General features: G+C 47.7%; 1 protein-coding gene across 1 annotated transcript in view; it reads right to left on the reverse strand.

Annotated features, from left to right (window-relative positions):
- Positions 1-27,917, reverse strand: part of LOC136612350 (interleukin-1 receptor type 2-like) — a 50,717-nt gene that overhangs the window by 9,811 nt on the left and 12,989 nt on the right. Inside the window, exons 5-8 of the mRNA XM_066592641.1 lie at positions 16,793-16,967; positions 16,525-16,590; positions 15,429-15,561; positions 13,320-13,465 (exon numbers count right to left, since the gene is read on the reverse strand). Coding sequence (XP_066448738.1) covers positions 13,320-13,465; positions 15,429-15,561; positions 16,525-16,590; positions 16,793-16,967 — 520 coding nt within the window. The remainder of the gene's footprint in view (positions 1-13,319; positions 13,466-15,428; positions 15,562-16,524; positions 16,591-16,792; positions 16,968-27,917) is intronic.

Genomic DNA, 27,917 nt, shown 5'->3' on the forward strand with positions numbered 1-27,917 from the left:
AATCACTGTATAATGCAAAGTTATACAACGTTCTAATATACTATGTGTGTCAATTAGAGATGAGCGAACGCGTTCGTCCGAGCTTGATATTCGTGCGAATATTAGGGTGTTCGGGATGTTCGTTATTCGTAACGAACACCATGCGGTGTTCTGGTTACGTTCACTTCCTTCCCTGAGACGTTAGCGCGCTTTTCTGGCCAATTGAAAGACAGGGAAGGCATTACAACTTCCCCCTGCAACGTTTAAGCCCTATACCACCCCCCTGCTGTGAGTGGCTGGCGAGATCAGGTGTTCGCCTAATATAAAAGTCGGCCCCTCCCGCGGCTCGCCTCAGATGCTTGGTGAGTTAGATGAGGGACAGTGCTGTTTATACCGGAGCTGCTGTAGGGAAAGAATTGGTAGTTAGTGTAGGCTTCAAGACCCCCCAAAGGTCCTTATTAGGGCCACTGATAGCTGTGTGTTGGCTGCTGTTAGCAGTGGCATTTTTTTTTTCTCAAAATCGGCTCTGCAGAGCGTTGCACCTGGCATTAGGGACAGAAGTGCTGCATAGGCAGGGAGAGTGTTAGGAGTGAGTGTAGCCTTCAAGAACCTCAACGGTCCTTTCTAGGGCCATATTTATCCGTGTGCAGTACTGTCCAGGCTGCTGTTAGCTGTGCTGCATTTTTTTTGGGCTTCTCAAAATCGCCTCTGCAGAGCATTCCACCCTCCATTGATACTGCAGGGAAAGAATTGTATAGGCAGGGCCACAACACAGTTATTATTCATAGAATATACGCAGTGCTGCCTTTTGGTGGAAAAACAAGTGAAAACAAATCTATTTGTCCAGACACGTGTGAGCTGCGTGAAAAACATTGCTAAATCATACGCACCCAGCTACGCTTTACTGCTGGCTTCGCCATTTGCTTTCCTTAATTGGGAAAAAAAATACCTGCTCTGCCAGAGTTATAATAACTCTGCTACCCTCACGTTCTGTGACACATTAGCAGGGACACAGCACAGTTATTAAACTTCTCATGTTCATTGAATATACACAGTGCTGCCTTTTGGTGGAAAAACAAGTGAAAACAAATCTATTTGTCCAGCCTCTGTCCGTCCTTACGGGCGGTGGACACGTGTGAGCTGCGTGAAAAACATTGCTAAATCATACGCACCCAGCTACGCTTTACTGCTGGCTTCGCCATTTGCTTTCCTTAATTGGGAAAAAAAATACCTGCTCTGCCAGAGTTATAATAACTCTGCTACCCTCACGTTCTGTGACACATTAGCAGGGACACAGCACAGTTATTAAACTTCTCATGTTCATTGAATATACGCAGTGCTGCCTTTTGGTGGAAAAACAAGTGGAAACAAATCTATTTGTCCAGCCTCTGTCCGTCCTTACGGGCGGTGGACACGTGTGAGCTGCGTGAAAAACATTGCTAAATCATACGCACCCAGCTACGCTTTACTGCTGGCTTCGCCATTTGCTTTCCTTAATTGGGAAAAAAAATACCTGCTCTGCCAGAGTTATAATAACTCTGCTACCCTCACGTTCTGTGACACATTAGCAGGGACACAGCACAGTTATTAAACTTCTCATGTTCATTGAATATACGCAGTGCTGCCTTTTGGTGGAAAAACAAGTGAAAACAAATCTATTTGTCCAGCCTCTGTCCGTCCTTACGGGCGGTGGACACGTGTGAGCTGCGTGAAAAACATTGCTAAATCATACGCACCCAGCTACGCTTTACTGCTGGCTTCGCCATTTGCTTTCCTTAATTGGGAAAAAAAATACCTGCTCTGCCAGAGTTATAATAACTCTGCTACCCTCACGTTCTGTGACACATTAGCAGGGACACAGCACAGTTATTAAACTTCTCATGTTCATTGAATATACGCAGTGCTGCCTTTTGGTGGAAAAACAAGTGAAAACAAATCTATTTGTCCAGCCTCTGTCCGTCCTTACGGGCGGTGGACACGTGTGAGCTGCGTGAAAAACATTGCTAAATCATACGCACCCAGCTACGCTTTACTGCTGGCTTCGCCATTTGCTTTCCTTAATTGGGAAAAAAAATACCTGCTCTGCCAGAGTTATAATAACTCTGCTACCCTCACGTTCTGTGACACATTAGCAGGGACACAGCACAGTTATTAAACTTCTCATGTTCATTGAATATACGCAGTGCTGCCTTTTGGTGGAAAAACAAGTGGAAACAAATCTATTTGTCCAGCCTCTGTCCGTCCTTACGGGCGGTGGACACGTGTGAGCTGCGTGAAAAACATTGCTAAATCATACGCACCCAGCTACGCTTTACTGCTGGCTTCGCCATTTGCTTTCCTTAATTGGGAAAAAAAATACCTGCTCTGCCAGAGTTATAATAACTCTGCTACCCTCACGTTCTGTGACACATTAGCAGGGACACAGCACAGTTATTAAACTTCTCATGTTCATTGAATATACGCAGTGCTGCCTTTTGGTGGAAAAACAAGTGGAAACAAATCTATTTGTCCAGCCTCTGTCCGTCCTTACGGGCGGTGGACACGTGTGAGCTGCGTGAAAAACATTGCTAAATCATACGCACCCAGCTACGCTTTACTGCTGGCTTCGCCATTTGCTTTCCTTAATTGGGAAAAAAAATACCTGCTCTGCCAGAGTTATAATAACTCTGCTACCCTCACGTTCTGTGACACATTAGCAGGGACACAGCACAGTTATTAAACTTCTCATGTTCATTGAATATACGCAGTGCTGCCTTTTGGTGGAAAAACAAGTGAAAACAAATCTATTTGTCCAGCCTCTGTCCGTCCTTACGGGCGGTGGACACGTGTGAGCTGCGTGAAAAACATTGCTAAATCATACGCACCCAGCTACGCTTTACTGCTGGCTTCGCCATTTGCTTTCCTTAATTGGGAAAAAAAATACCTGCTCTGCCAGAGTTATAATAACTCTGCTACCCTCACGTTCTGTGACACATTAGCAGGGACACAGCACAGTTATTAAACTTCTCATGTTCATTGAATATACGCAGTGCTGCCTTTTGGTGGAAAAACAAGTGAAAACAAATCTATTTGTCCAGCCTCTGTCCGTCCTTACGGACGGTGGACACGTGTGAGCTGCGTGAAAAACATTGCTAAATCATACGCACCCAGCTACGCTTTACTGCTGGCTTCGCCATTTGCTTTCCTTAATTGGGAAAAAAAATACCTGCTCTGCCAGAGTTATAATAACTCTGCTACCCTCACGTTCTGTGACACATTAGCAGGGACACAGCACAGTTATTAAACTTCTCATGTTCATTGAATATACGCAGTGCTGCCTTTTGGTGGAAAAACAAGTGAAAACAAATCTATTTGTCCAGCCTCTGTCCGTCCTTACGGGCGGTGGACACGTGTGAGCTGCGTGAAAAACATTGCTAAATCATACGCACCCAGCTACGCTTTACTGCTGGCTTCGCCATTTGCTTTCCTTAATTGGGAAAAAAAATACCTGCTCTGCCAGAGTTATAATAACTCTGCTACCCTCACGTTCTGTGACACATTAGCAGGGACACACCACAGTTATTAAACTTCTCATGTTCATTGAATATACGCAGTGCTGCCTTTTGGTGGAAAAACAAGTGAAAACAAATCTATTTGTCCAGCCTCTGTCCGTCCTTACGGGCGGTGGACACGTGTGAGCTGCGTGAAAAACATTGCTAAATCATACGCACCCAGCTACGCTTTACTGCTGGCTTCGCCATTTGCTTTCCTTAATTGGGAAAAAAAATACCTGCTCTGCCAGAGTTATAATAACTCTGCTACCCTCACGTTCTGTGACACATTAGCAGGGACACAGCACAGTTATTAAACTTCTCATGTTCATTGAATATACGCAGTGCTGCCTTTTGGTGGAAAAACAAGTGGAAACAAATCTATTTGTCCAGCCTCTGTCCGTCCTTACGGGCGGTGGACACGTGTGAGCTGCGTGAAAAACATTGCTAAATCATACGCACCCAGCTACGCTTTACTGCTGGCTTCGCCATTTGCTTTCCTTAATTGGGAAAAAAAATACCTGCTCTGCCAGAGTTATAATAACTCTGCTACCCTCACGTTCTGTGACACATTAGCAGGGACACAGCACAGTTATTAAACTTAGATTATTCATTCACTAGAGGCAGTGGGGCCTTTCGTTTTCCAAAAAGGGAAAAAATTATATTTGGCCTGCAGTCTTGCGCCAATTTATTTCCTGCCTGTGAAATCAAATCACTGGTAATACAGCATGCTGAGGGGTAGGGGTAGGCCTAGAGGACGTGGACGCGGCCGAGGACGCGGAGGGCCAAGTCAGGGTGTGGGCACAGGCCGAGCTCCTGATCCCAGTGTGTCGCAGCCGACTGCTGCACGATTAGGAGAGAGGCACGTTTCTGGCGTCCCCACATTCATCGCCCAATTAATGGGTCCACGCGGGAGACGGTTATTAGAAAATGAGCAGTGTGAGCAGGTCCTGTCCTGGATGGCAGAAAGTGCTTCGAGCAACCTATCGTCAACACGCAGTTCTGCGCCGTCCACTGCTGCAAATCCGAATCCTCTGTCTGCTGCTCCTCCTTCCTCCCAGCCTCCTCACTCCACTACAATGACACCTGCTCAGGAGCGGGAACACTCCCAGGAACTGTTCTCGGGCCCCTGCTTAGATTGGGCAGCAGCGGTTCCTCTCCCACCAGAGGAGTTTATCGTCACTGATGCCCAACCATTCGAAAGTTCCCGGGGTCCGAGGGAAGAGGCTGGGGACTTCCGCCAACTGTCTCAACAACTTTCTGTGGGTGAGGAGGACGATGACGATCAGACACAGTTGTCTTGCAGTGAGGTAGTAGTAAGGGCAGTAAGTCCAAGGGAGCAGCGCACAGAGGATTCGGAGGAAGAGCAGCAGGACGATGAGGTGACTGACCCCACCTGGTGTGCAACGCTTACTCAGGAGGACAGGTCTTCAGAGGGGGAGTCAAGGGCATCAGCAGGGCAGGTTGCAAGAGGCAGTGCGGTGGCCAGGGCCAGGGGTAGAGGCAGGGCCAGACCGAATAATCCACCAAGTGTTTCCCAAAGCGCCCCCTCGCGCCATGCCACCCTGCAGAGGCCGAGGTGCTCTAAGGTCTGGCAGTTTTTCACAGAGACGCCTGACGACCGACGAACAGTGGTGTGCAACCTTTGTTGCGCAAAGCTCAGCCGGGGAGCCAACACCAACAGCCTCACCACCATGCGCAGACATATGATGGCCAAGCACCCCACAAGGTGGGACGAAGGCCGTTCACCGCCTCCGGTTTGCACCCCTGCCTCTCCCCCTGTGCCCCAACCTGCCACTGAGATGCAACCCCCCTCTCAGGACACAGGCACTACCGCCTCATGGCCTGCACCCACACCCTCATCTCCGCTGTCCTCGGCCCCATCCAGCAGTGTAGTTCAGCGCACCGTTCAGCCGTCGCTTGCGCAAGTGTTCGAGCGCAAGCGCAAGTACGCCGCCACGCACCCGCACGCTCAAACGTTAACCGTCCGCATAGCAAAATTCATCAGCCTTGAGATGCTGCCGTATAGGGTTGTGGAAACTGAGTCCTTCAAAAGTATCATGGAGGCGGCGGCCCCGCGCTACTCAGTTCCCAGTCGCCACTACTTTTCCCGATGTGCCGTCCCAGCCCTGCACGACCACGTCTCCCGCAACATTGTGCGCGCCCTCACCAACGCGGTTACTGCCACGGTCCACTTAACTACGGACACGTGGACAAGCACAGGCGGGCAGGGCCACTACATCTCCCTGACGGCACATTGGGTGAATTTAGTGGAGGCTGGGACAGAGTCAGAGCCCGGGACCGCTCACGTCCTACCCACCCCCAGAATTGCGGGCCCCAGCTCGGTGCTGGTATCTGCGGAGGTGTATGCTTCCTCCACTAAAGCACCCTCCTCCTCCTCCTCCTCCTCTGTCTCGCAATCAAGATGTGTTAGCAGCAGCATGTTGCCAGCAGTCGGTGTCGCGCGGTGTGGCAGCACAGCGGTGGGCAAGCGTCAGCAGGCCGTGCTGAAACTACTCAGCTTAGGCGATAAGAGGCACACGGCCCACGAACTGCTGCAGGGTCTGACACAGCAGACCGACCGCTGGCTTGCGCCGCTGAGCCTCCAACCGGGCATGGTCGTGTGTGACAGCGGCCGTAACCTGGTGGCGGCTCTGCAGCTCGGCAGCCTCACGCACGTGCCATGCCTGGCCCACGTCTTTAATTTGGTGGTTCAGCGCTTTCTGAAAAGCTACCCACGCTTGTCAGACCTGCTCGTAAAGGCGCGCCGGCTCTGCGCACATTTCCGCAAGTCCCACACGGACGCTGCCACCCTGCGCACCCTGCAACATCACTTTAAGCTGCCAGTGCACCGACTGCTGTGCGACGTGCCCACACGGTGGAACTCTACGCTCCACATGTTGGCCAGGCTCTATGAACAACGTAGAGCTATAGTCGAATACCAACTCCAACATGGGCGGCGCAGTGGGAGTCAGCCTCCTCAATTCCTTTCAGAAGAGTGGGCCTGGTTGGCAGACATCTGCCATGTCCTTGGTAATTTTGAGGAGTCTACCCAGGTGGTGAGCGGCGATGCTACAATCATTAGCGTCACCATTCCTCTGCTATGCATCTTGAGAAATTCCCTGCAAACCATAAAGGCAGCTGCTTTGCGCTCGGAAACGGGGGCGGGGGAAGACAGTATGCCGCTGGATAGTCAGGGCACCCTCCTGTCTATTTCTCAGCGCGTACAGGAGGAGGAGGAGGAGCATGAGGAGGATGAGGAGGAGGGGGAAGAGACAGCTTGGCCCGCTGCTGACGGTACACCGGCTGATTGCCTGTCATCCTTTCAGCGTGTATGGCCTGAGGAGGAGGAGGAGGAGGAGGAGGATCCTGAAAGTGATCTTCCTAGTGAAGACAGCCATGTGTTGCGTACAGGTACCCTGGCACACATGGCTGACTTCATGTTAGGATGCCTTTCTCGTGACCCTCGCGTTGCACGCATTCTGGCCACTACGGATTACTGGGTGTACACACTGCTCGATCCACGGTATAAGGAGAACCTGCCCACTCTGATTCCCGAAGAGGAAAGGGGTTCGAGAGTGTTGCTATACCACAGGACCCTTGCGGACAAGCTGATGGTAAAATTCCCAGCCGACAGCGCTAGTGGCAGAAGGCGCAGTACCGAGGGCAAGGTAGCAGGGGATGTGCGTAGATCGAGCAGCATGTACATCCCAGGCAGTGCAACAGTCTTTAAGGGCCTGGCCAGCTTTATGGCTCCCCACCAAGACTGTGTCACCGCTCCCCAGTCACGGCTGAGTCGGCGGGAGCACTGTAAAAGGATGGTGAGGGAGTACGTAGCGGATCGCACGACCATCCTTGGTGACGCCTCTGCCCCCTACAACTACTGGGTGTCGAAGCTGGACATGTGGCCTGAACTAGCGCTGTATGCCCTGGAGGTGCTTGCTTGTCCTGCGGCTAGCGTGTTGTCGGAGAGGGTGTTTAGTGCGGCTGGGGGAATCATCACAGATAAGCGTAGCCGCTTGTCAACCGACAGTGCCGACAGGCTAACACTCATCAAGATGAACAAAGGCTGGATTTCCCCAGACTTCTGTTCTCCACCAGCGGACAGCAGCGATACGTAAGCAATACGTAGGCTGCACCCGCGGATGGAAGCTACGTTCTCTCTCACCATCCAAAACGGGGACATTTCTGCTTCATCAATCTGTGTCTAATATTCCTCCTACTCCTCCTCCTGCTCCTCCTCCTGAAACCTCACGTAATCACGCTGAACGGGCAATTTTTCTTAGGGCCACAAGGCTCACTCAAATAATTTTTCAGAACAATTTTTAAAAGTTTCAATGCGCTTAAAAGCATTGGAACTTTAACTTGAACCAATTTTTCGTTACACTGGGCTGCCTCCAGGCCTAGTTACCACTTAAGCCACATTAACCAAAGCGATTAATGGGTTTCACCTGCCCTCTTGGCTGGCCATGGCCAATTTTTGGGATGTACATTAGTACTGTTGATACAGCAATTTTTGTGGGCCCTCGCCTACAGTGTAATCAAATTAATTTTTAGGCCACCTGCATTACAGCTGACATTACCTCAGCTGTGTTGGGCAATGCAATGGGATATTTTTGTGTACCGCCGGTGGGTTCCAGGGAGCCACCCATGCTGTAGGTGCACACTGAGTTTTTAATACATCTGTACACTTCTAAAGAACCCGTCTGACTGGGGCATGCAGTGTGGGCCGAAGCCCACCTGTATTACGCACGACATTACTACCTCAGCTGTGTTGGGCAATGCAATGGGATATTTCTATGTACCGCCGGTGGCTTCCTGGCACCCACCCAGGCAGTGGGTCCACAGGGAGTTTAACCTACATGTGTCCACTTGTAAAGAACCCCAGTCTGACTGGGGCATGCAGTGTGGGCCGAAACCCACCTGCATTAACCCTTTCCAGTCCACTGTGTGACCTGTGAAGACATTAGGGTTTAAGGCTGTACAGCTCCGTTGTTGGTAGACGTCCGTCGGGGTTCTCTTACTGTATATTGCCAGCCTCTCTGCTGTCGGAGCCTATCCTACGTGTCAGCTCATGCAGTACTGGCTTTAGCCAGCATATAGCGCCGTTGTATAACAGCAGAAAAAGAGTAAGCCCCCTAGGAAAACCATATACAAATTGGATTGGAAAGGGTTAAGCACAACATTACTACCTCAGCTGTGTTGGGCAATGCAATGGGATATTTCTATGTACCGCCGGTGGCTTCCTGGCACCCACCCATGCTGTAGGTGCACACGGAGTTTTTACTACATCTGTACACTTATAAAGAACCCCAGTCAGACTGGGGCATGCAGTGTGGGCCGAAGCCCACCTGCATTAAGCACGACATTACTACCTCAGCTGTGTTGGGCAATGCAATGGGATATTTCTGTGTACCGCCGGTGGGTTCCAGGGAGCCACCCATGCTGTGGGTCGACAGGGACTTCACAATAGGGAGTTGTACCTGCCTGTGTCTATGAATTAAAAAGCCCGGTCTGACTGGGGCATGCAGACACCTTGACAGAATGAATAGTGTGTGGCACATAGGTTCCCCATTGCTATGCCCACGTGTGCAGCTCCTGATGGCGGTGGCACAGGATTCTATTTCTCATTGCTTCTGTACAGCATTGTGGGCTATCGCTCCGCCACTTTTAAAGAGGGTCGCTGCCTAGCCGTGCCAACCTCTGCAGTGTGTGCCTGCGGTCCCTCGTCATGGCAGACGCAATTCTAAATAGACATGAGCGTGGTGTGGCATGAGGGCAGCTGAAGGCTGCCCAGGGACACTTTGGTGTGCGCTGTGGGGGGGGAGGGGGGGCGGTTGGGCAGCATGTAACCCAGGAGAAGTGTCAGTGGAGTGTCATGCAGGCAGTGATTGTGCTTTGTTGGAGGTAGTGTGGTGCTTAGCAAAGGTATGCCATGCTAATGAGGGCTTTTCAGAAGTAAAAGTTGTTGGGAGGGGGGGGCCCACTCTTGCCGGTATTGTGGCTTAATAGTGGGACCTGTGAACTTGAGATGCAGCCCAACACGTAGCCCCTCGCCTGCCCTATCCGTCACTGTGTCATTCCCATCACTTTCCTGAATTGCCCAGATTTTCACACATGAAAACCTTAGCGAGCATCGGCGAAATACAAAAATGTTCTGGTCGCCCATTGACTTCAATGGGGTTCGTTGTTCGAAACGAACCCTCGAGCATCACGGGAAGTTCGTTCCGAATAACGAACACCCGAACATTTTGGTGTTCGCTCATCTCTAGTGTCAATTTCTCATCCCATCCAAGCCCCTTTTCTCTTCATCACTTCCTCACTTTCTGTACTATTCTTTCTTGCTTTTCTCCTCTATAACCCATTGGAATCCCACTGTTTAAGGATCCTTTCACATAGGCCGGAATTAGCTCGCAATATGCTCCCAAATCCGCAACTGTGGGATTCTACACCAAAATCCACTGGTCTTACTGCAGATTTTGATCCAGAACAGCAGGCAGATTTTAAACCTGCAAACTTGCAATCTCCTTGCGTCCTCTCTTTTGTTAATCTGTTTATATAGTTTTGTATCATCTGCAAATCTTGCTATTTTACTGTGCAATCCTTCTACCAGGTCTTTAATAAATATATTAAAAAGAAAAGAATAGGGCCCCTGTGGTACCCAACTAGTAACGGTGACCCAATCCTAGTATAATTTTCTGCTGAGGAAAATCTGCACCATTTCTGCTACATACACTAAAAGAAAGTCTGTCTTTGTTGCCCATATCAACCGATCACAACACAGTTTTCATTTCTTACGGCCCATTTAATTATCGCTCAAAATTCGTACAAAGAATGGCATATGAGCGATAATTGTTGCGTGTAAACGCTACCATCATTCACTCTTCGGCTGAACGATGATTTTAAGGTAAGCTTAAAATCCATCATTCAGCTGGAGAGAGATAACAGTGATTGTACTCTGTGTTCTGCACAGGAGTCGTAGATTACGTTGTATTCTGCCGAAAGCCTGTGTGAGAACAAAGGAGCTGTGTGTAGAGCTCAGACCACATGCTGTGCTCTGCAAACAGCTCCCGGAGGCCCCTTTACACGCAAACGAAACTGATAAAGTGCTAATGGACATTTGTGTAAAATGAGAGCTGCACTGTGATTGCTTGCTATGAGAAAAAACGATTTTCTTTTGGACAGCTTTCATAACAGTGTGGTGGCGAGCTAATTTTCTGTGGCCACCCTGTACAACAAACCTCAATGGAATGTTGTTTATCTGGAAATATTTGAAATAGATTCCCTAAGAAAAAAGAAAACCCTGCAGAGGCTTTTGAAAAATTTCACCAGTGCCTCTAAAAGTAGGTCAGAGGGGCAACATACAATAGGACCTCTACATTGGTTTGCCCTGATTATTTTGTGTATAGAAAAAGCTGACACCTAACTATTAGTCCTAATTTCACTGAATACTTTTTCTGAATATATATATATATACAGAGAGAGAGAGAGAGAGATTGCAGTCGCTGTCTGACTTTCTACTAGTGTGTATATAGGTTTGTATGGGGGCAGTATATTAAAAAATTATTGAAAATAGGTAAGTTATTCATATAGTTGCTTTACTTTTCATTCTTTAGTCAATTTAAGAAACATTGTTTGCGATGGTGACATAGCCATTTAGTTTTTCCTTCTGTAATGGTTGTGTGTGTTTGGTAGGGGTTGGAGGGGTTCTCTTAATAATTTTTGGACAGGGCATCATGTGACTATAGGCCAGCACTGCATACAGCTGTGTCAATTTGATGTGATCAACCTTTGCATGTAAAGAAGAAAGTTGCTATTCACTGACAGGTAGATCTTGAAAATGGTCAGGATTTAATGTATTACGTATAAAAGGTTAAAGAACTTTTCATTATACCATAAATAAGTTTAATTGACATAAAACTGGAAAGTCCCTCTAATAAACTGTATTGTAGGTCATACTGAAAAAAGTATTGCTGGGAGAAAAAGGAAGTCATTAGAATAGCATGTATCTTGAAATCTATTTACAACATTCTTTTAATAGCATCCTCACAATCTTTCTCTTGCAGCAGCCACAACATAGATTTGTTTTAATAAGATTTAAACAGCAAAACATAGGTATCGATGTAGCAAAATTTAAAGGGGTTATCCATAACATAAAAAAGTAGTTAAAAGGGCTTAAAATGAAATAAATTCAATACTCAATATTCAATACAATGTCCAAGCCACTCCCCGTCCAGAGCTGCAGTTCTGTTGCCCATCGCATGGAACTCAGAAAAAGCAGCAGGCAGTCACATGCCGTTCATTTCGCACGTAACCGCTCAGCCAGTGAGTGGCTGAGTGGTCATGTGCACAATGTATGGTATGTGACTGCCTGACGCTCCTTCCAGGTTTTGTGCAGCGGGCACTGAGGCTTCAGTACTGGGCGGAGAGCAGCTGGGATAGGTGAGTATTCAATTTTAGCTCATTTTAAGCCCTTCTAATTTTTTTTAATGGCACGGAAAACCCCTTTAACCTAACACAGGTACTGTAACTTGCTGCCACAAGTTGTCTTAACACAGCAAAAGCTATTGGAAAGCCAAGAAAAAATTCGGTGCTATAGTTTAACATAGTATTTGGCAAATTAAACTTTGCCAAATCTGTAGGATATATATAATGAAGTGCCAATACATGTACTATTTTCTGTTTCAGAACTTAAAATTGAACAATTTAAAATGATATCAAGTAAATATAATATGGTTATTACGATGCTACCAACAACTGGTCAAGAAGCTCTAGCTTTGAATTTTCAGACTATAAAGTTTAGAGTTCTCTCTGAATTATAGATTCTTTGTATTACCCTATCAAAACAAACCAGCGTTATACAGAACTGCTGATATTGTCGTCTAGAGTACCTTGGTAGAATTTCTTGAACCCAGTAACAATGATTAGTCAACATTACTAAATATTTTGGATTATCGGATATTATTAATAAGGGTAGAAATTTTCAGGAAGGAACTCCAAAATGAAATATTAATACAAATTCTGTTGCTCTGTTTTATGGTCGCTGCTTGCTCTTCTCTTCTGGTCATGTGAAACTTCACATTATTTTCATTATTTTGCTACAACAAGTAGTGCTGACCTTTTAAGCATTTTGGAAGACCTTCAGATGCACTATTAGGGCTCGGTCAAACTATGTGCGCAAAAAAAATGCGCTCCTCGCATAAGCAGAGAAAGCGTGAAAGGGCAAAGTTTCATACGCGCAAAGTTTCTAATTAAACTTTGCCCTTTCACTGGAGCAGCTGCTCCACGAAAGTCCCCTCATCACTGAACACTATAACAGCACTGTCACAGTGTTCAGTGATGATGGGACTCCCCACGGGGATGAAAGGACTGTGATGCTATCCCATTGCTTTCAATAGGGCCAGCGCTGCTGCCACCTCATTGAAAGCAATGGAATGAAGGCAACCCCCCGCAGGGATTTTGGGGGAAGTGCTTGAAATATAAGCCCTTCCCTAAATATATTCCTTAGCTGATGGAAAAAAATACATAAAATACATCACCAAGCAGCGCTGTTGGGGCTCTGACGCATCTTCTCCCCGAAAGTCTTCTGAATCATTTCTTCTGGCCGGGGATTTCAAAGTCCCTACCTCCTGGAAGCTCTGTCTCTAATTGGCTGAGCGCAGGGACCAATCACAGCCATTCAATCATTTATAGGGGTCTTGAAAATTTGATGGGTAATCTATATATCTATAATTATGTCTCTTGACAAAAAGTATTGCATTGGTATTTTTAACTCAAATGTCACATAAAGTACATTAGAATTATTATTACCTGCTTGTTTTATTTGTGTTGGCAGAACTTCTTGGCCATAGTCATTAAGTGCTACACATTTAAAGTCAGTACTAAAATCCTCCTCTGCAATCCGTTCAAAAATCAATGGCAATTCAAAGTACTGGCCATCAGCCTCTGTAGTTTCTCTAGTAAGAAGAAATATTTACATGATTATTGGTAGAAAGCAAGGATTCTGTGAGAAGTACAGCAAAATGACATCTCTGGGATACCAATGATGGTGGTGATTCACTCTCATAAAAGTCTGAAGATTGATCTAATACATTCTTCCTTTATCAGCAAGGTAATATAGAAGAGAGATTCAATAGCATGCCAGTTGCTACATTAGGTATCACCCGAATCTAAATATAAATGTGTTATTTAGGTTAAAATTTTATATAACGTATACTTGTAATAATTGATCCTGGCATCAGGTTCATCCTGCAAAAAGAAGCAACAATCTAATATATGTGATTGAAAAAATATTTAATACATAATCCTAAAATAAATGGCATTCAATAAAACATATAAGGGTGGTTTCACATCTGCACTGGGAGTTCCGCTTTCCTGTTCCATTCGGGGAGCAGGAAAAGGGAATCCCCGCAACCGAACGGTTCCATCTCTGGACGGAACTGAGCAGCGCTGGGTGGACCCATTGATTATAATGAGGTCTGGTCGCTTTCCACCCAGCTGCCCAGCTTTTGGACTGAAGGAAATGCACTGCATGCAACGCTTTTTCTTCCAGGTATTTTGAGTCAGATCTGTGATGGACCCCCTGGCCAGAGGTTCCGATGCAGATGTGAAACTGATCTTAATTTGCAATAAGCCAATCTGGACTAAAAATTCAAAACCATTCTAGTATTAAAAGTATAAACATGCTTAATGCACCCTACTTTGCTCGGTCTACAGTTCTATCATCACCTGTCAAAATTATGGATATGCAGGAAACCTTAGAAACATTTCTATACTGGGTCTTCCCAGAGTAATAACATGTCATTCCAACAAAACAATAGAAAATCATTTTGATGGCACCAATGCTACCATTTGAGTTATTTTCCCTTGCTGAAATAACGAGGTGGGTGTGGGCAAACTAGGCTGATCAACAATGCAGACACAAGGTGAACACTTTGAATAGATTGCTGTTCAACAGCTATAATTTGACTGATTTTGGTCCACCAAGTAACCATGGCAGCCAATTATTAATGGTAACATGTCGACCTTGTTGACTTTACCTCTGTAGCCGGTGACTAGCTTTTGCAGGAAGAAATGCATTGGGTACTGCTGTATAAGCAAACACTGCCAAGGAAGTAATGTGTTAAAGGTGAGTAGTTGGTTTTCTTAATAACACATATACAATTCGTTTAATTTTTGCAGGACTGGAAACCCACTCTACGTAGATTAGTGCTATAATTAGTGGCTATGAAGTAGCACCCCACACAGCACCAACCATCACGGTTTAGAAAGGAACCTGTTATCACTAAAGGACAGCACACGGACCAGGTGCCATTAGGCCGATCTCATTCTCTTCAAAACCATTGCAAAAGGAGAGTTGGCAAAGAGAGTTGAGAGAGAGAACTGACAGTCAAAGACAAGTACATGATTAGATGCCAACTATTTCTACCAACAGGAGCTGTGTATATCCCTACCACGAAAGAATGTGTCCATCGGAGTAGATAGGCAAAGGTAAAGTCCCCTGGTGCAAGCACCAAGTCATGACTGACTCCTAGGGAGGCATCACATTGTGACGTTTTCTTGGCAGACTGTTTTTGCGAGGTGGTTTGCCATTGCCTCCCCCAGTCATCTTTTACCCCCCCCCCAGCAAGCTGGATACTCATTTTACCGACCTCGGAAGGATGGAAGGCTGAGTCAACCTTGAGCCAGCTACCTGAACCATGCAGGGATTAAACAAAAGCTATGTATATCCATACCACAAAAGAATGTGTCCATTGGACTAGATAAGGACAATACAAAACATAGGAGTCCTGGAGGCACCATTGAGCCTCTCCACCAAGCATCTCTCATCTAACAGTATATTTTCATCTACTACTTGTCCACCTAAGGCTCACTTTAAGTGCCATGTAAACTCATTATAATAAAATAAAATTCACCTACTGTAGCATTCCTTCTGTCACACGGAGATCTTTTGAGTAATCATCCACAAAAGAGTCATTTGCCGTCCACCAAACCATGAGGTCACCATCATCATGGCCTGCAAAAACCTTGCATGGGATGATTAACTTGGAACCTTGTACAATATGAAAATATACTTGTCAAACATTAAATAACAGAGTATCATACAGACCTAGAAGTCATCGCAGCCTTTTGCATGACATAACAGTGAGGATACATAGTACCTTTTACACTTACAATGGACTTGTACACATTATGAGAGTATAATATGACTGTCTTCACATGACTTTACTCAATGGTTTGCTGCTCTAGTGGATGCCTTTTGTCTTGTATTGTAACTTTTAGAGATGAGCGAGCACTCTCGGATAAGGCAGTTACTAGAGCGAGCATCAGTCTTCTGGAGTAACTGCTTAGCAGGCTCGGGGACGCGGTGGGGGGCAGGGGTGAGCGGGGGGAGGGAGAGTGAGAGAGAGGTCTCTCTCCCCCCGCTACCCCCTGCAGCGCACCACTCACCCCCAACACCCCCCCCCCCCCCCCGGGCCTGCTCGGACTAGTAAGCAGTTACTCGAGAAGAGCGATGCTCGCTCGAGCAACTGCTTTATCCGCGCATGCTCGCTCATCTCTAGTAACTTTATATCTTTATTACGGCTTAAACAAATGAATGTGTTTTTATCCTGTTATACGGCCGCATAACATGACACAGCATAACCATTGCTTTCAATGGTTTCGTTTTCACTAGCGGGATTCTCGCCGTACAGTTAATACTATGTGTGGGAAAGAGAGGGTAGGACATATCTTTCTAGTTTTTTTTTTTCAAACTCCTGCGCTATGGTGTGGAACTTGGAAAGCCGGAGAAGACCAAAAAAAAGCTGTTTATGCCCATCTATGCTCCGAAACAGCGAGCGTACTTGTGCATACTGCCATCTGAAACCACCCTTAAATTGAGATTTGCTTTAATTTTGAGTGGTGCATTCTTTTGTATGTTTGCTTGTTAATGTGTTCTTTGTATACACCATGGATAGTGTTTGCTCTTGTATTTATAGGTCATCTATGATATCCTAGGGCAGATGTATTATACCTATAGCAGATGCTATTGTCTTGGGATTAGGATTCAAAATGACAGGTTGTTGGTTCCTCCGTTGATCTATGAAAATCAAGAGAATAAAACTGTTACAAAGCAAATTAGGAAACAGTCAGATAATGCAATAATTGTACAACCTGGAAAAAAATTAGGTCAAAATGACAAGTTCAGTTCTTCTTTCAAGCACAGCTTGTACAGGGCATTTCCTGTATGCTAATCAGTGTGGTTAGTATTTGCATTACACAGTTCTTAAATGAGCAATTACCAATAATCCGAAGTTGGATAATCCTTGAAATGGTGTAATCTGTATTCTCGAGGGAAAATGTTAATTGACATTTGTAATAGGCTTCATCCCCATGACATACATCATTTATCAATAGATATGTGGTCTCGTCAAAGTATCTGTACTTAGAGCTGTCATTAAGCAAAGGTTGTCCATCCTGATAAAAGAAGAGACATGTCCATATATTACTTTTCTGTATTATTGTATATAACAATTGTTGAGTTTATCATCTTGATTTCCATACTATGCATTACATTATCTCTGACTTTCGGCTCAAGTGTTGCTTTACCCATGACTACAGCCCTTCAGGTTGCTGTGTATGCTGACAACTGACACTGGTTTAGGACTATTCTAGGCACTGCAACATGGAGGTACCTTGCAGTCAGCACCTTCTTGTTGGGGTTAAAAGGGTTGTCCTGGATTAGATGAAAAAAGTATATTTTTTACTCCTGAAGTAGTGCCACTCTTGTCTATGGGATGTATTTAGTATTGCAGTTCAATCTTTCATTTGACCCAGCAGACCTTTTTTCTAGTCCTGGACAGCGTTTAAGGCTAAGGTTGGACTCATCCACCAGAGTACCTCTGGTGGGCCAAGAGCCTCTGGTGAGCCCAAGGAATACCAGTCTTCAACTCTATAATGCCTTATTCACATGAATGATATAACGCGACCATCAGAACCAATGGTTTCCTATAGATTAATTCAGACGAATGATTTTTTGGGGAGCAAATATATTAGATTGAAAAATATAGCACATAAGGGCGTGATTTCAGCTACTAAAATTTCTTTCTACGCAAAAATATAGGTCTTGCCCTATCTGTGGACCGACACAATGCTGGAGGCTCCATAGACTCCTATGAGAGTCTATGGGAGCCATCAGAAAAGGGAAGGGGAGGGAGTTTAGCTGCGACTAGCACTGCTAAACACTGATAGGTGTCTCTAGTGAGGTATTTAAAAGTGATAACTAGAAGTTCTGTTGACCGAGGGATTTAGGAGCTGTGGTGTATTTTTCCTGCAATATGCCACAGCTGGCTGCATATATTGATGAAAAAAATCATGAATAATAGTCGTAACTCGGTCGCGGCAAATCATCGTTCATGCGATTTCCAGCTCAGATGGTTGCGACTTTATTGCCACGATATTAACGCTTGTGTGAAAGAGGCCTAAAGGTGAAAATCCAGGGGCTTTTTTTGTTCTTCTTACACAATCGAAAATAGCCTGAAAGAGGCATCGCAACATGCAGTAAATTCTGCCCCAAAATCCACTACGCTCCTTTCGGATTTTGATGCAGAATTGAAAATAGCTTATATCTGCCAGCAATTCTGCATCAAGATCCACAGATAGTGGTGCAGAATTTCTCAGCGGCAGCTTAAGCTGCGTCTTGCAATGCGGAATAATTTAACCCATGTGAGAGCACTCTTAGGGCTCCTACACACGGGCGATTTTGCACACGTTTCGCATGCACAAAATCACTTGCAGATACTGCAGACAATAGAACTCATTGATTTCAATGGGTTCCCTCAAAATGAGTGTTTTTGCATCCGCATTTCTGTCATGCAAAAAAATATGTTACATGTACTCTATTTTTGGGGATTTCCACGCTGCAGCGTATATTTTCGCTGATTATATTCTTCTTGTTCAAAGATCTGACATTGACTTGCAGGAATGCCGCTGTCTAGTAGGTGGTGCTGTAGAGGCAAGATTCTCACCCGAACTGTCAGGCGCTCCTATGATCAACAGTTATTTCTAGAGATGAGCGAGCATACTCGCTAAGGGCAATAGCTCAATCGAGCATTGTCCTTAGCGAGTACCTGCCCACTTGGGAGCAAAGATTTGGCTGCCAGCGGCGGGCGGGGGAGAGCGGGGAGGAACGGAGCGGAGATCTCTCTCTCCCTCTCTCCCCCCGCTACCCCCTGCTCATGGCTGCAACTCACCTGTCACCCGCGCCGACAGCCGAACCTTTTCTTCCAAGCGGGGAGATACTCGCTAAGGACAATGCTCGATTGAGCAATTATCCTTAGCGAGTATGCTCGCTCATCTCTAGTTATTCCTTGTAAAAGGGCCTTAGACTCCGGACAGCTGTTTAACGTGTGATAATATGACTGTAGCACAAAGGATTTCAGTTGTAGGCCAATAACATTTGGCTTGTTTCTGAAGAAAGTACAGAATGGTAACATAAAGTCATAAAGCTGTCATTATACAAAATTGTAAATCCTGTAAACCCAGATACACTAAGCACCTAGAAGGACTTAGAAATGTGGAGTGAATCAATCACAATTAGAGATGAGCGAACGCGTTCGTCCGAGCTTGATATTCGTGCGAATATTAGGGTGTTCGGGATGTTCGTTATTCGTGACGAACACCATGCGGTGTTCTGGTTACTTTCACTTCCTTCCCTGAGACGTTAGCGCGCTTTTCTGGCCAATTGAAAGACAGGGAAGGCATTACAACTTCCCCCTGCAACGTTTAAGCCCTATACCACCCCCCTGCTGTGAGTGGCTGGCGAGATCAGGTGTTCGCCTAATATAAAAGTCGGCCCCTCCCGCGGCTCGCCTCAGATGCGGTGTGAGTTAGATGAGGGACAGTGCTGTTTATACCGGAGCTGCTGTAGGGAAAGAATTGGTAGTTAGTGTAGGCTTCAAGACCCCCCAAAGGTCCTTATTAGGGCCACTGATAGCTGTGTGTTGGCTGCTGTTAGCAGTGGGATTTTTTTTTTCTCAAAATCGCCTCTGCAGACCGTTGCACCTGGCATTAGGGACAGAAGTGCTGCATAGGCAGGGAGAGTGTTAGGAGTGAGTGTAGCCTTCAAGAACCTCAACGGTCCTTTCTAGGGCCATATTTATCCGTGTGCAGTACTGTCCAGGCTGCTGTTGGCTGTGCTGCATTTTTTTTGGGCTTCTCAAAATCGCCTCTGCAGAGCATTCCACCCTCCATTGATACTGCAGGGAAAGAATTGTATAGGCAGGGCCACAACACAGTTATTATTCATAGAATATACGCAGTGCTGCCTGTTGGTGGGAAAAAACTGAAAACAAATCTATTTGTCCAGCCTGTGTCCGTCCTTACGGGCGGTGGACACGTGTGAGCTGCGTGAAAAACATTGCTAAATCATACGCAGCCAGCTACGCTTTACTGCTGGGTTCGCCATTTGCTTTCCTTAATTGGGAAAAAAAATACCTGCTCTCCAAGAGTTATAATAACTCTGCTACCCTCACGTTCTGTGACACATAAGCAGGGACACAGCACAGTTATTAAACTTCTCAGGTTCATTGAATATACGCAGTGCTGCCTGTTGGTGGGAAAAAACTGAAAACAAATCTATTTGTCCAGCCTGTGTCCGTCCTTACGCCTGTGGAGACGTGTGAGCTGCGTGAAAAACATTGCTAAATCATACGCAGCCAGCTACGCTTTACTGCTGGGTTCGCCATTTGCTTTCCTTAAGTGGGAAAAAAAATACCTGCTCTGCCACAGTTAATAACTCTGCTACCCTCACGTTCTGTGACACATAAGCAGGGACACAGCACAGTTATTAAACTTCTCAGGTTCATTGAATATACGCAGTGCTGCCTGTTGGTGGGAAAAAACTGAAAACAAATCTATTTGTCCAGCCTCTGTCCGTCCTTACGGGCGGTGGACACGTGTGAGCTGCGTGAAAAACATTGCTAAATCATACGCAGCCAGCTACGCTTTACTGCTGGGTTCGCCATTTGCTTTCCTTAATTGGGAAAAAAAATACCTGCTCTCCAAGAGTTATAATAACTCTGCTACCCTCACGTTCTGTGACACATAAGCAGGGACACAGCACAGTTATTAAACTTCTCAGGTTCATTGAATATACGCAGTGCTGCCTGTTGGTGGGAAAAAACTGAAAACAAATCTATTTGTCCAGCCTGTGTCCGTCCTTACGGGCGGTGGACACGTGTGAGCTGCGTGAAAAACATTGCTAAATCATACGCAGCCAGCTACGCTTTACTGCTGGGTTCGCCATTTGCTTTCCTTAATTGGGAAAAAAAATACCTGCTCTGCCACAGTTAATAACTCTGCTACCCTCACGTTCTGTGACACATAAGCAGGGACACAGCACAGTTATTAAACTTCTCAGGTTCATTGAATATACGCAGTGCTGCCTGTTGGTGGGAAAAAACTGAAAACAAATCTATTTGTCCAGCCTCTGTCCGTCCTTACGCCTGTGGAGACGTGTGAGCTGCGTGAAAAACATTGCTAAATCATACGCAGCCAGCTACGCTTTACTGCTGGGTTCGCCATTTGCTTTCCTTAATTGGGAAAAAAAATACCTGCTCTCCAAGAGTTATAATAACTCTGCTACCCTCACGTTCTGTGACACATAAGCAGGGACACAGCACAGTTATTAAACTTAGATTATTCATTCACTAGAGGCAGTGGGGCCTTTCGTTTTCCAAAAAGGGCAAAAATTATATTTGGCCTGCAGTCTTGCGCCAATTTATTTCCTGCCTGGGAAATCTAATCACTGGTAATACAGCATGCTGAGGGGTAGGGGTAAGCCTAGAGGACGTGGACGTGGACGTGGCCGAGGACGCGGAGGGCCAAGTCAGGGTGTGGGCACAGGCCAAGCTCCTGATCCAGGTGTGTCGCAGCCGACTGCTGCGCGATTAGGAGAGAGGCACGTTTCTGGCGTCCCCACATTCATCGCCCAATTAATGGGTCCACGCGGGAGACGGTTATTAGAAAATGAGCAGTGTGAGCAGGTCCTGTCCTGGATGGCAGAAAGTGCTTCGAGCAACCTATCGTCTACCCGCAGTTCTGCGCCGTCCACTGCTGCCAATCCGAATCCTCTGTCTGCTGCTCCTCCTTCCTCCCAGCCTCCTCACTCCACTACAATAACACCTGCTCAGGAGCGGGAACACTCCCAGGAACTGTTCTCGGGCCCCTGCTTAGATTGGGCAGCAGCGGTTCCTCTCCCACCAGAGGAGTTTATCGTCACTGATGCCCAACCATTCGAAAGTTCCCGGGGTCCGGGGGAAGAGGCTGGGGACTTCCGCCAACTGTCTCAAGAACTTTCTGTGGAGGACGATGACGATCAGACACAGTTGTCTTGCAGTGAGGTAGTAGTAAGGGCAGTAAGTCCGAGGGAGCAGCGCACAGAGGATTCGGAGGAAGAGCAGCAGGACGATGAGGTGACTGACCCCACCTGGTGTGCAACGCTTACTCAGGAGGACAGGTCTTCAGAGGGGGAGTCAAGGGCATCAGCAGGGCAGGTTGCAAGAGGCAGTGCGGTGGCCAGGGGTAGAGGCAGGGCCAGACCGAATAATCCACCAAGTGTTTCCCAAAGCGCCCCCTCGCGCCATGCCACCCTGCAGAGGCCGAGGTGCTCTAAGGTCTGGCAGTTTTTCACAGAGACGCCTGACGACCGACGAACAGTGGTGTGCAACCTTTGTTGCGCAAAGCTCAGCCGGGGAGCCAACACCAACAGCCTCACCACCACCAGCATGCGCAGACATATGATGGCCAAGCACCCCACAAGGTGGGATGAAGGCCGTTCACCGCCTCCGGTTTGCACCCCTGCCTCTCCCCCTGTGCCCCAACCTGCCACTGAGATGCAACCCCCCTCTCAGGACACAGGCACTACCGCCTCATGGCCTGCACCCACACCCTCATCTCCGCTGTCCTCGGCCCCATCCAGCAGTGTAGTTCAGCGCACCGTTCAGCCGTCGCTTGCGCAAGTGTTCGAGCGCAAGCGCAAGTACGCCGCCACGCACCCGCACGCTCAAACGTTAACCATCCGCATCGCAAAATTCATCAGCCTTGAGATGCTGCCGTATAGGGTTGTGGAAACGGAGTCCTTCAAAAGTATCATGGAGGCGGCGGCCCCGCGCTACTCAGTTCCCAGTCGCCACTACTTTTCCCGATGTGCCGTCCCAGCCCTGCACGACCACGTCTCCCGCAACATTGTGCGCGCCCTCACCAACGCGGTTACTGCCACGGTCCACTTAACTACGGACACGTGGACAAGCACAGGCGGGCAGGGCCACTACATCTCCCTGACGGCACATTGGGTGAATTTAGTGGAGGCTGGGACAGAGTCAGAGCCTGGGACCGCTCACGTCCTACCCACCCCCAGAATTGCGGGCCCCAGCTCGGTGCTGGTATCTGCGGAGGTGTATGCTTCCTCCACTAAAGCACCCTCCTCCTCCTCCTCCTCCTCCTCTGTCTCACAATCAAGATGTGTTAGCAGCAGCATGTCGCCAGCAGTCGGTGTCGCGCGGTGTGGCAGCACAGCGGTGGGCAAGCGTCAGCAGGCCGTGCTGAAACTACTCAGCTTAGGCGATAAGAGGCACACGGCCCACGAACTGCTGCAGGGTCTGACACAGCAGACCGACCGCTGGCTTGCGCCGCTGAGCCTCCAACCGGGCATGGTCGTGTGTGACAACGGCCGTAACCTGGTGGCGGCTCTGCAGCTCGGCAGCCTCACGCACGTGCCATGCCTGGCCCACGTCTTTAATTTGGTGGTTCAGCGGTTTCTGAAAAGCTACCCACGCTTGTCAGACCTGCTCGTAAAGGCGCGCCGGCTCTGCGCACATTTCCGCAAGTCCCACACGGACGCTGCCACCCTGCGCACCCTGCAACATCACTTTAAGCTGCCAGTGCACCGACTGCTGTGCGACGTGCCCACACGGTGGAACTCTACGCTCCACATGTTGGCCAGGCTCTATGAACAGCGTAGAGCTATAGTTGAATACCAACTCCAACATGGGCGGCGCAGTGGGAGTCAGCCTCCTCAATTCCTTTCAGAAGAGTGGGCCTGGTTGGCAGACATCTGCCATGTCCTTGGTAATTTTGAGGAGTCTACCCAGGTGGTGAGCGGCGATGCTACAATCATTAGCGTCACCATTCCTCTGCTATGCATCTTGAGAAATTCCCTGCAAACCATAAAGGCAGCTGCTTTGCGCTCGGAAACGGGGGCGGGGGAAGACAGTATGCCGCTGGATAGTCAGGGCACCCTCCTGTCTATTTCTCAGCGCGTACAGGAGGAGGAGGAGGAGGAGGATGAGGAGGAGGGGGAAGAGACAGCTTGGGCCGCTGCTGACGGTACACCGGCTGATTGCCTGTCATCCTTTCAGCGTGTATGGCCTGAGGAGGAGGAGGAGGAGGAGGAGGAGGATCCTGAAAGTGATCTTCCTAGTGAAGACAGCCATGTGTTGCGTACAGGTACCCTGGCACACATGGCTGACTTCATGTTAGGATGCCTTTCTCGTGACCCTCGCGTTGCACGCATTCTGGCCACTACGGATTACTGGGTGTACACACTGCTCGATCCACGGTATAAGGAGAACCTGCCCACTCTCATTCCCGAAGAGGAAAGGGGTTCGAGAGTGTTGCTATACCACAGGACCCTTGCGGACAAGCTGATGGTAAAATTCCCAGCCGACAGCGCTAGTGGCAGAAGGCGCAGTTCCGAGGGCCATGTTGCAGGGGATGTGCGTAGATCGAGCAGCATGTACATCCCAGGCAGTGCAACAGTCTTTAAGGGCCTGGCCAGCTTTATGGCTCCCCACCAAGACTGTGTCACCGCTCCCCAGTCACGGCTGAGTCGGCGGGAGCACTGCAAAAGGATGGTGAGGGAGTACGTAGCGGATCGCACGACCATCCTCGGTGACGCCTCTGCCCCCTACAACTACTGGGTGTCGAAGCTGGACACGTGGCCTGAACTAGCCCTGTATGCCCTTGAGGTGCTTGCTTGTCCTGCGGCTAGCGTGTTGTCGGAGAGGGTGTTTAGTGCGGCTGGGGGAATCATCACAGATAAGCGTAGCCGCTTGTCAACCGACAGTGCCGACAGGCTAACACTCATCAAGATGAACAAAGGCTGGATTTCGCCAGACTTCTGTTCTCCACCAGCGGACAGCAGCGATACGTAAGCAATACGTAGGCTGCACCCGCGGATGGAAGCTACGTTCTCTCTCACCATCCAAAACGGGGACATTTCTGCTTCATCAATCTGTGTCTAATATTCCTCCTCCTCCTCCTCCTGCTCCTCCTCCTGAAACCTCACGTAATCACGCTGAACGGGCAATTTTTCTTAGGGCCACAAGGCTCACTCAAATAATTTTTCTGAACAATTTTTATAAGTTTCAATGCGCTTAAAAGCATTGGAACTTTAACTTGAACCAATTTTTCGTTACACTGGGCTGCCTCCAGGCCTAGTTACCACTTAAGCCACATTAACCAAAGCGATTAATGGGTTTCACCTGCCCTCTTGGCTGGCCATGGCCAATTTTTGGGATGTACATTAGTACTGTTGATACAGCAATTTTTGTGGGCCCTCGCCTACAGTGTAATCAAATTAATTTTTAGCCCACCTGCATTACAGCTGACGTTACCTCAGCTGTGTTGGGCAATGCAATGGGATATTTTTGTGTACCGCCGGTGGGTTCCAGGGAGCCACCCATGCTGTAGGTGCACACTGAGTTTTTAATACTTCTGTACACTTCTAAAGAACCCGTCTGACTGGGGCATGCAGTGTGGGCCGAAGCCCACCTGTATTACGCACGACATTACTACCTCAGCTGTGTTGGGCAATGCAATGGGATATTTCTATGTACCGCCGGTGGCTTCCTGGCACCCACCCAGGCAGTGGGTCCACAGGGAGTTAAACCTACATGTGTCCACTTGTAAAGAACCCCAGTCTGACTGGGGCATGCAGTGTGGGCCGAAGCCCACCTGCATTACGCACGACATTACTACCTCAGCTGTGTTGGGCAATGCAATGGGATATTTTTGTGTACCGCCGGTGGGTTCCAGGGAGCCACCCATGCTGTAGGTGCACACTGAGTTTTTAATGCTTCTGTACACTTCTAAAGAACCCGTCTGACTGGGGCATGCAGTGTGGGCCGAAGCCCACCTGTATTACGCACGACATTACTACCTCAGCTGTGTTGGGCAATGCAATGGGATATTTCTATGTACCGCCGGTGGCTTCCTGGCACCCACCCAGGCAGTGGGTCCACAGGGAGTTAAACCTACATGTGTCCACTTGTAAAGAACCCCAGTCTGACTGGGGCATGCAGTGTGGGCCGAAGCCCACCTGCATTAACCCTTTCCAGTCCACTGTGTGACCTGTGAAGACATTAGGGTTTAAGGCTGTACAGCTCCGTTGTTGGTAGACGTCCGTCGGGGTTCTCTTACTGTATATTGCCAGCCTCTCTGCTGTCGGAGCCTATCCTACGTGTCAGCTCATGCAGTACTGGCTTTAGCCAGCATATAGCGCCGTTGTATAACAGCAGAAAAAGAGTAAGCCCCCTAGGAAAACCATATACAAATTGGATTGGAAAGGGTTAAGCACAACATTACTACCTCAGCTGTGTTGGGCAATGCAATGGGATATTTCTATGTACCGCCGGTGGCTTCCTGGCACCCACCCATGCTGTAGGTGCACACGGAGTTTTTACTACATCTGTACACTTATAAAGAACCCCAGTCAGACTGGGGCATGCAGTGTGGGCCGAAGCCCACCTGCATTAAGCACGACATTACTACCTCAGCTGTGTTGGGCAATGCAATGGGATATTTCTGTGTACCGCCAGTGGGTTCCAGGGAGCCACCCATGCTGTGGGTCGACAGGGACTTCACAATAGGGAGTTGTACCTGCCTGTGTCTATGAATTAAAAAGCCCGGTCTGACTGGGGCATGCAGACACCTTGACAGAATGAATAGTGTGTGGCACATAGGTTCCCCATTGCTATGCCCACGTGTGCAGCTCCTGATGGCGGTGGCACAGGATTCTATTTCTCATTGCTTCTGTACAGCATTGTGGGCTATCGCTCCGCCACTTTTAAAGAGGGTCGCTGCCTAGCCGTGCCAACCTCTGCAGTGTGTGCCTGCGGTCCCTCGTCATGGCAGACGCAATTCTAAATAGACATGAGCGTGGTGTGGCATGAGGGCAGCTGAAGGCTGCGCAGGGACACTTTGGTGTGCGCTGTGGGGGGGAGGGGGGGCGGTTGGGCAGCATGTAACCCAGGAGAAGTGTCAGTGGAGTGTCATGCAGGCAGTGATTGTGCTTTGTTGGAGGTAGTGTGGTGCTTAGCAAAGGTATGCCATGCTAATGAGGGCTTTTCAGAAGTAAAAGTTGTTGGGAGGGGGGGGGGCCCACTCTTGCCGGTATTGTGGCTTAATAGTGGGACCTGGGAACTTGAGATGCAGCCCAACATGTAGCCCCTCGCCTGCCCTATCCGTCACTGTGTCATTCCCATCACTTTCCTGAATTGCCCAGATTTTCACACATGAAAACCTTAGCGAGCATCGGCGAAATACAAAAATGTTCTGGTCGCCCATTGACTTCAATGGGGTTCGTTGTTCGAAACGAACCCTCGAGCATCACGGGAAGTTCGTTACGAATAACGAACACCCGAACATTTTGGTGTTCGCTCATCTCTAATCACAATGTATTACACATGAGATGTTAACTGTGACTCAGTACAATTACTGGAAAACAGCTAATTCATTATCTTTAAGCCATTAAAAATGTTGGTAAGGTATTTATGAGCAGAGTACATGAAAAGGAAAACTTTTGCACCGTCAGGCTTCATGAACTACTATGGAACTTGTATAAAACAAAGCAAACTAGCGCCATCCACTGGTGGAGAGAAGAACATCCTCAAATTAGTAATTGTAGAAAGAACTCTGCAGTTAGAGTCATTCTGGGCACAGGGTGATGAGAAAGTATTTCTTTGGGTGAGAAACTCTTTTTAGGGCTTATTCAGATGGGTGGGGAGGTTGAATATTTTATAAACTGGTTTTATTAAACTGTGAGCACAACAGGGAAAAGTTATAAGAGGCAAACGAAGTCATAGATAAATCATGCACAATAGCAATCAGAAAATTAGAGTATCACGTCTTTACAATCCAAAGCAAACAGTATTTGCGTTTTTACCATAATTACCACAATATGGTGTCAAAATGCCGTTTTGTTGCGATTTCAGAAAAATCACAGCATTTTGAAGCAGTTTTACAGCAATTGCAGTAGAAAAAATGCCTTGGCTATAATGGTATTTAAGGGCTTCTTCATTTTGCTGACAATATAACTCATTGTTTTAAATGGGTTCCCTCATATTCAGCATTTTTATGCGTGCATTT

This window comes from Eleutherodactylus coqui, chromosome 1, assembly GCF_035609145.1.
Source record: "Eleutherodactylus coqui strain aEleCoq1 chromosome 1, aEleCoq1.hap1, whole genome shotgun sequence".
Taxonomy (NCBI): Eukaryota; Metazoa; Chordata; class Amphibia; order Anura; family Eleutherodactylidae; genus Eleutherodactylus; species Eleutherodactylus coqui.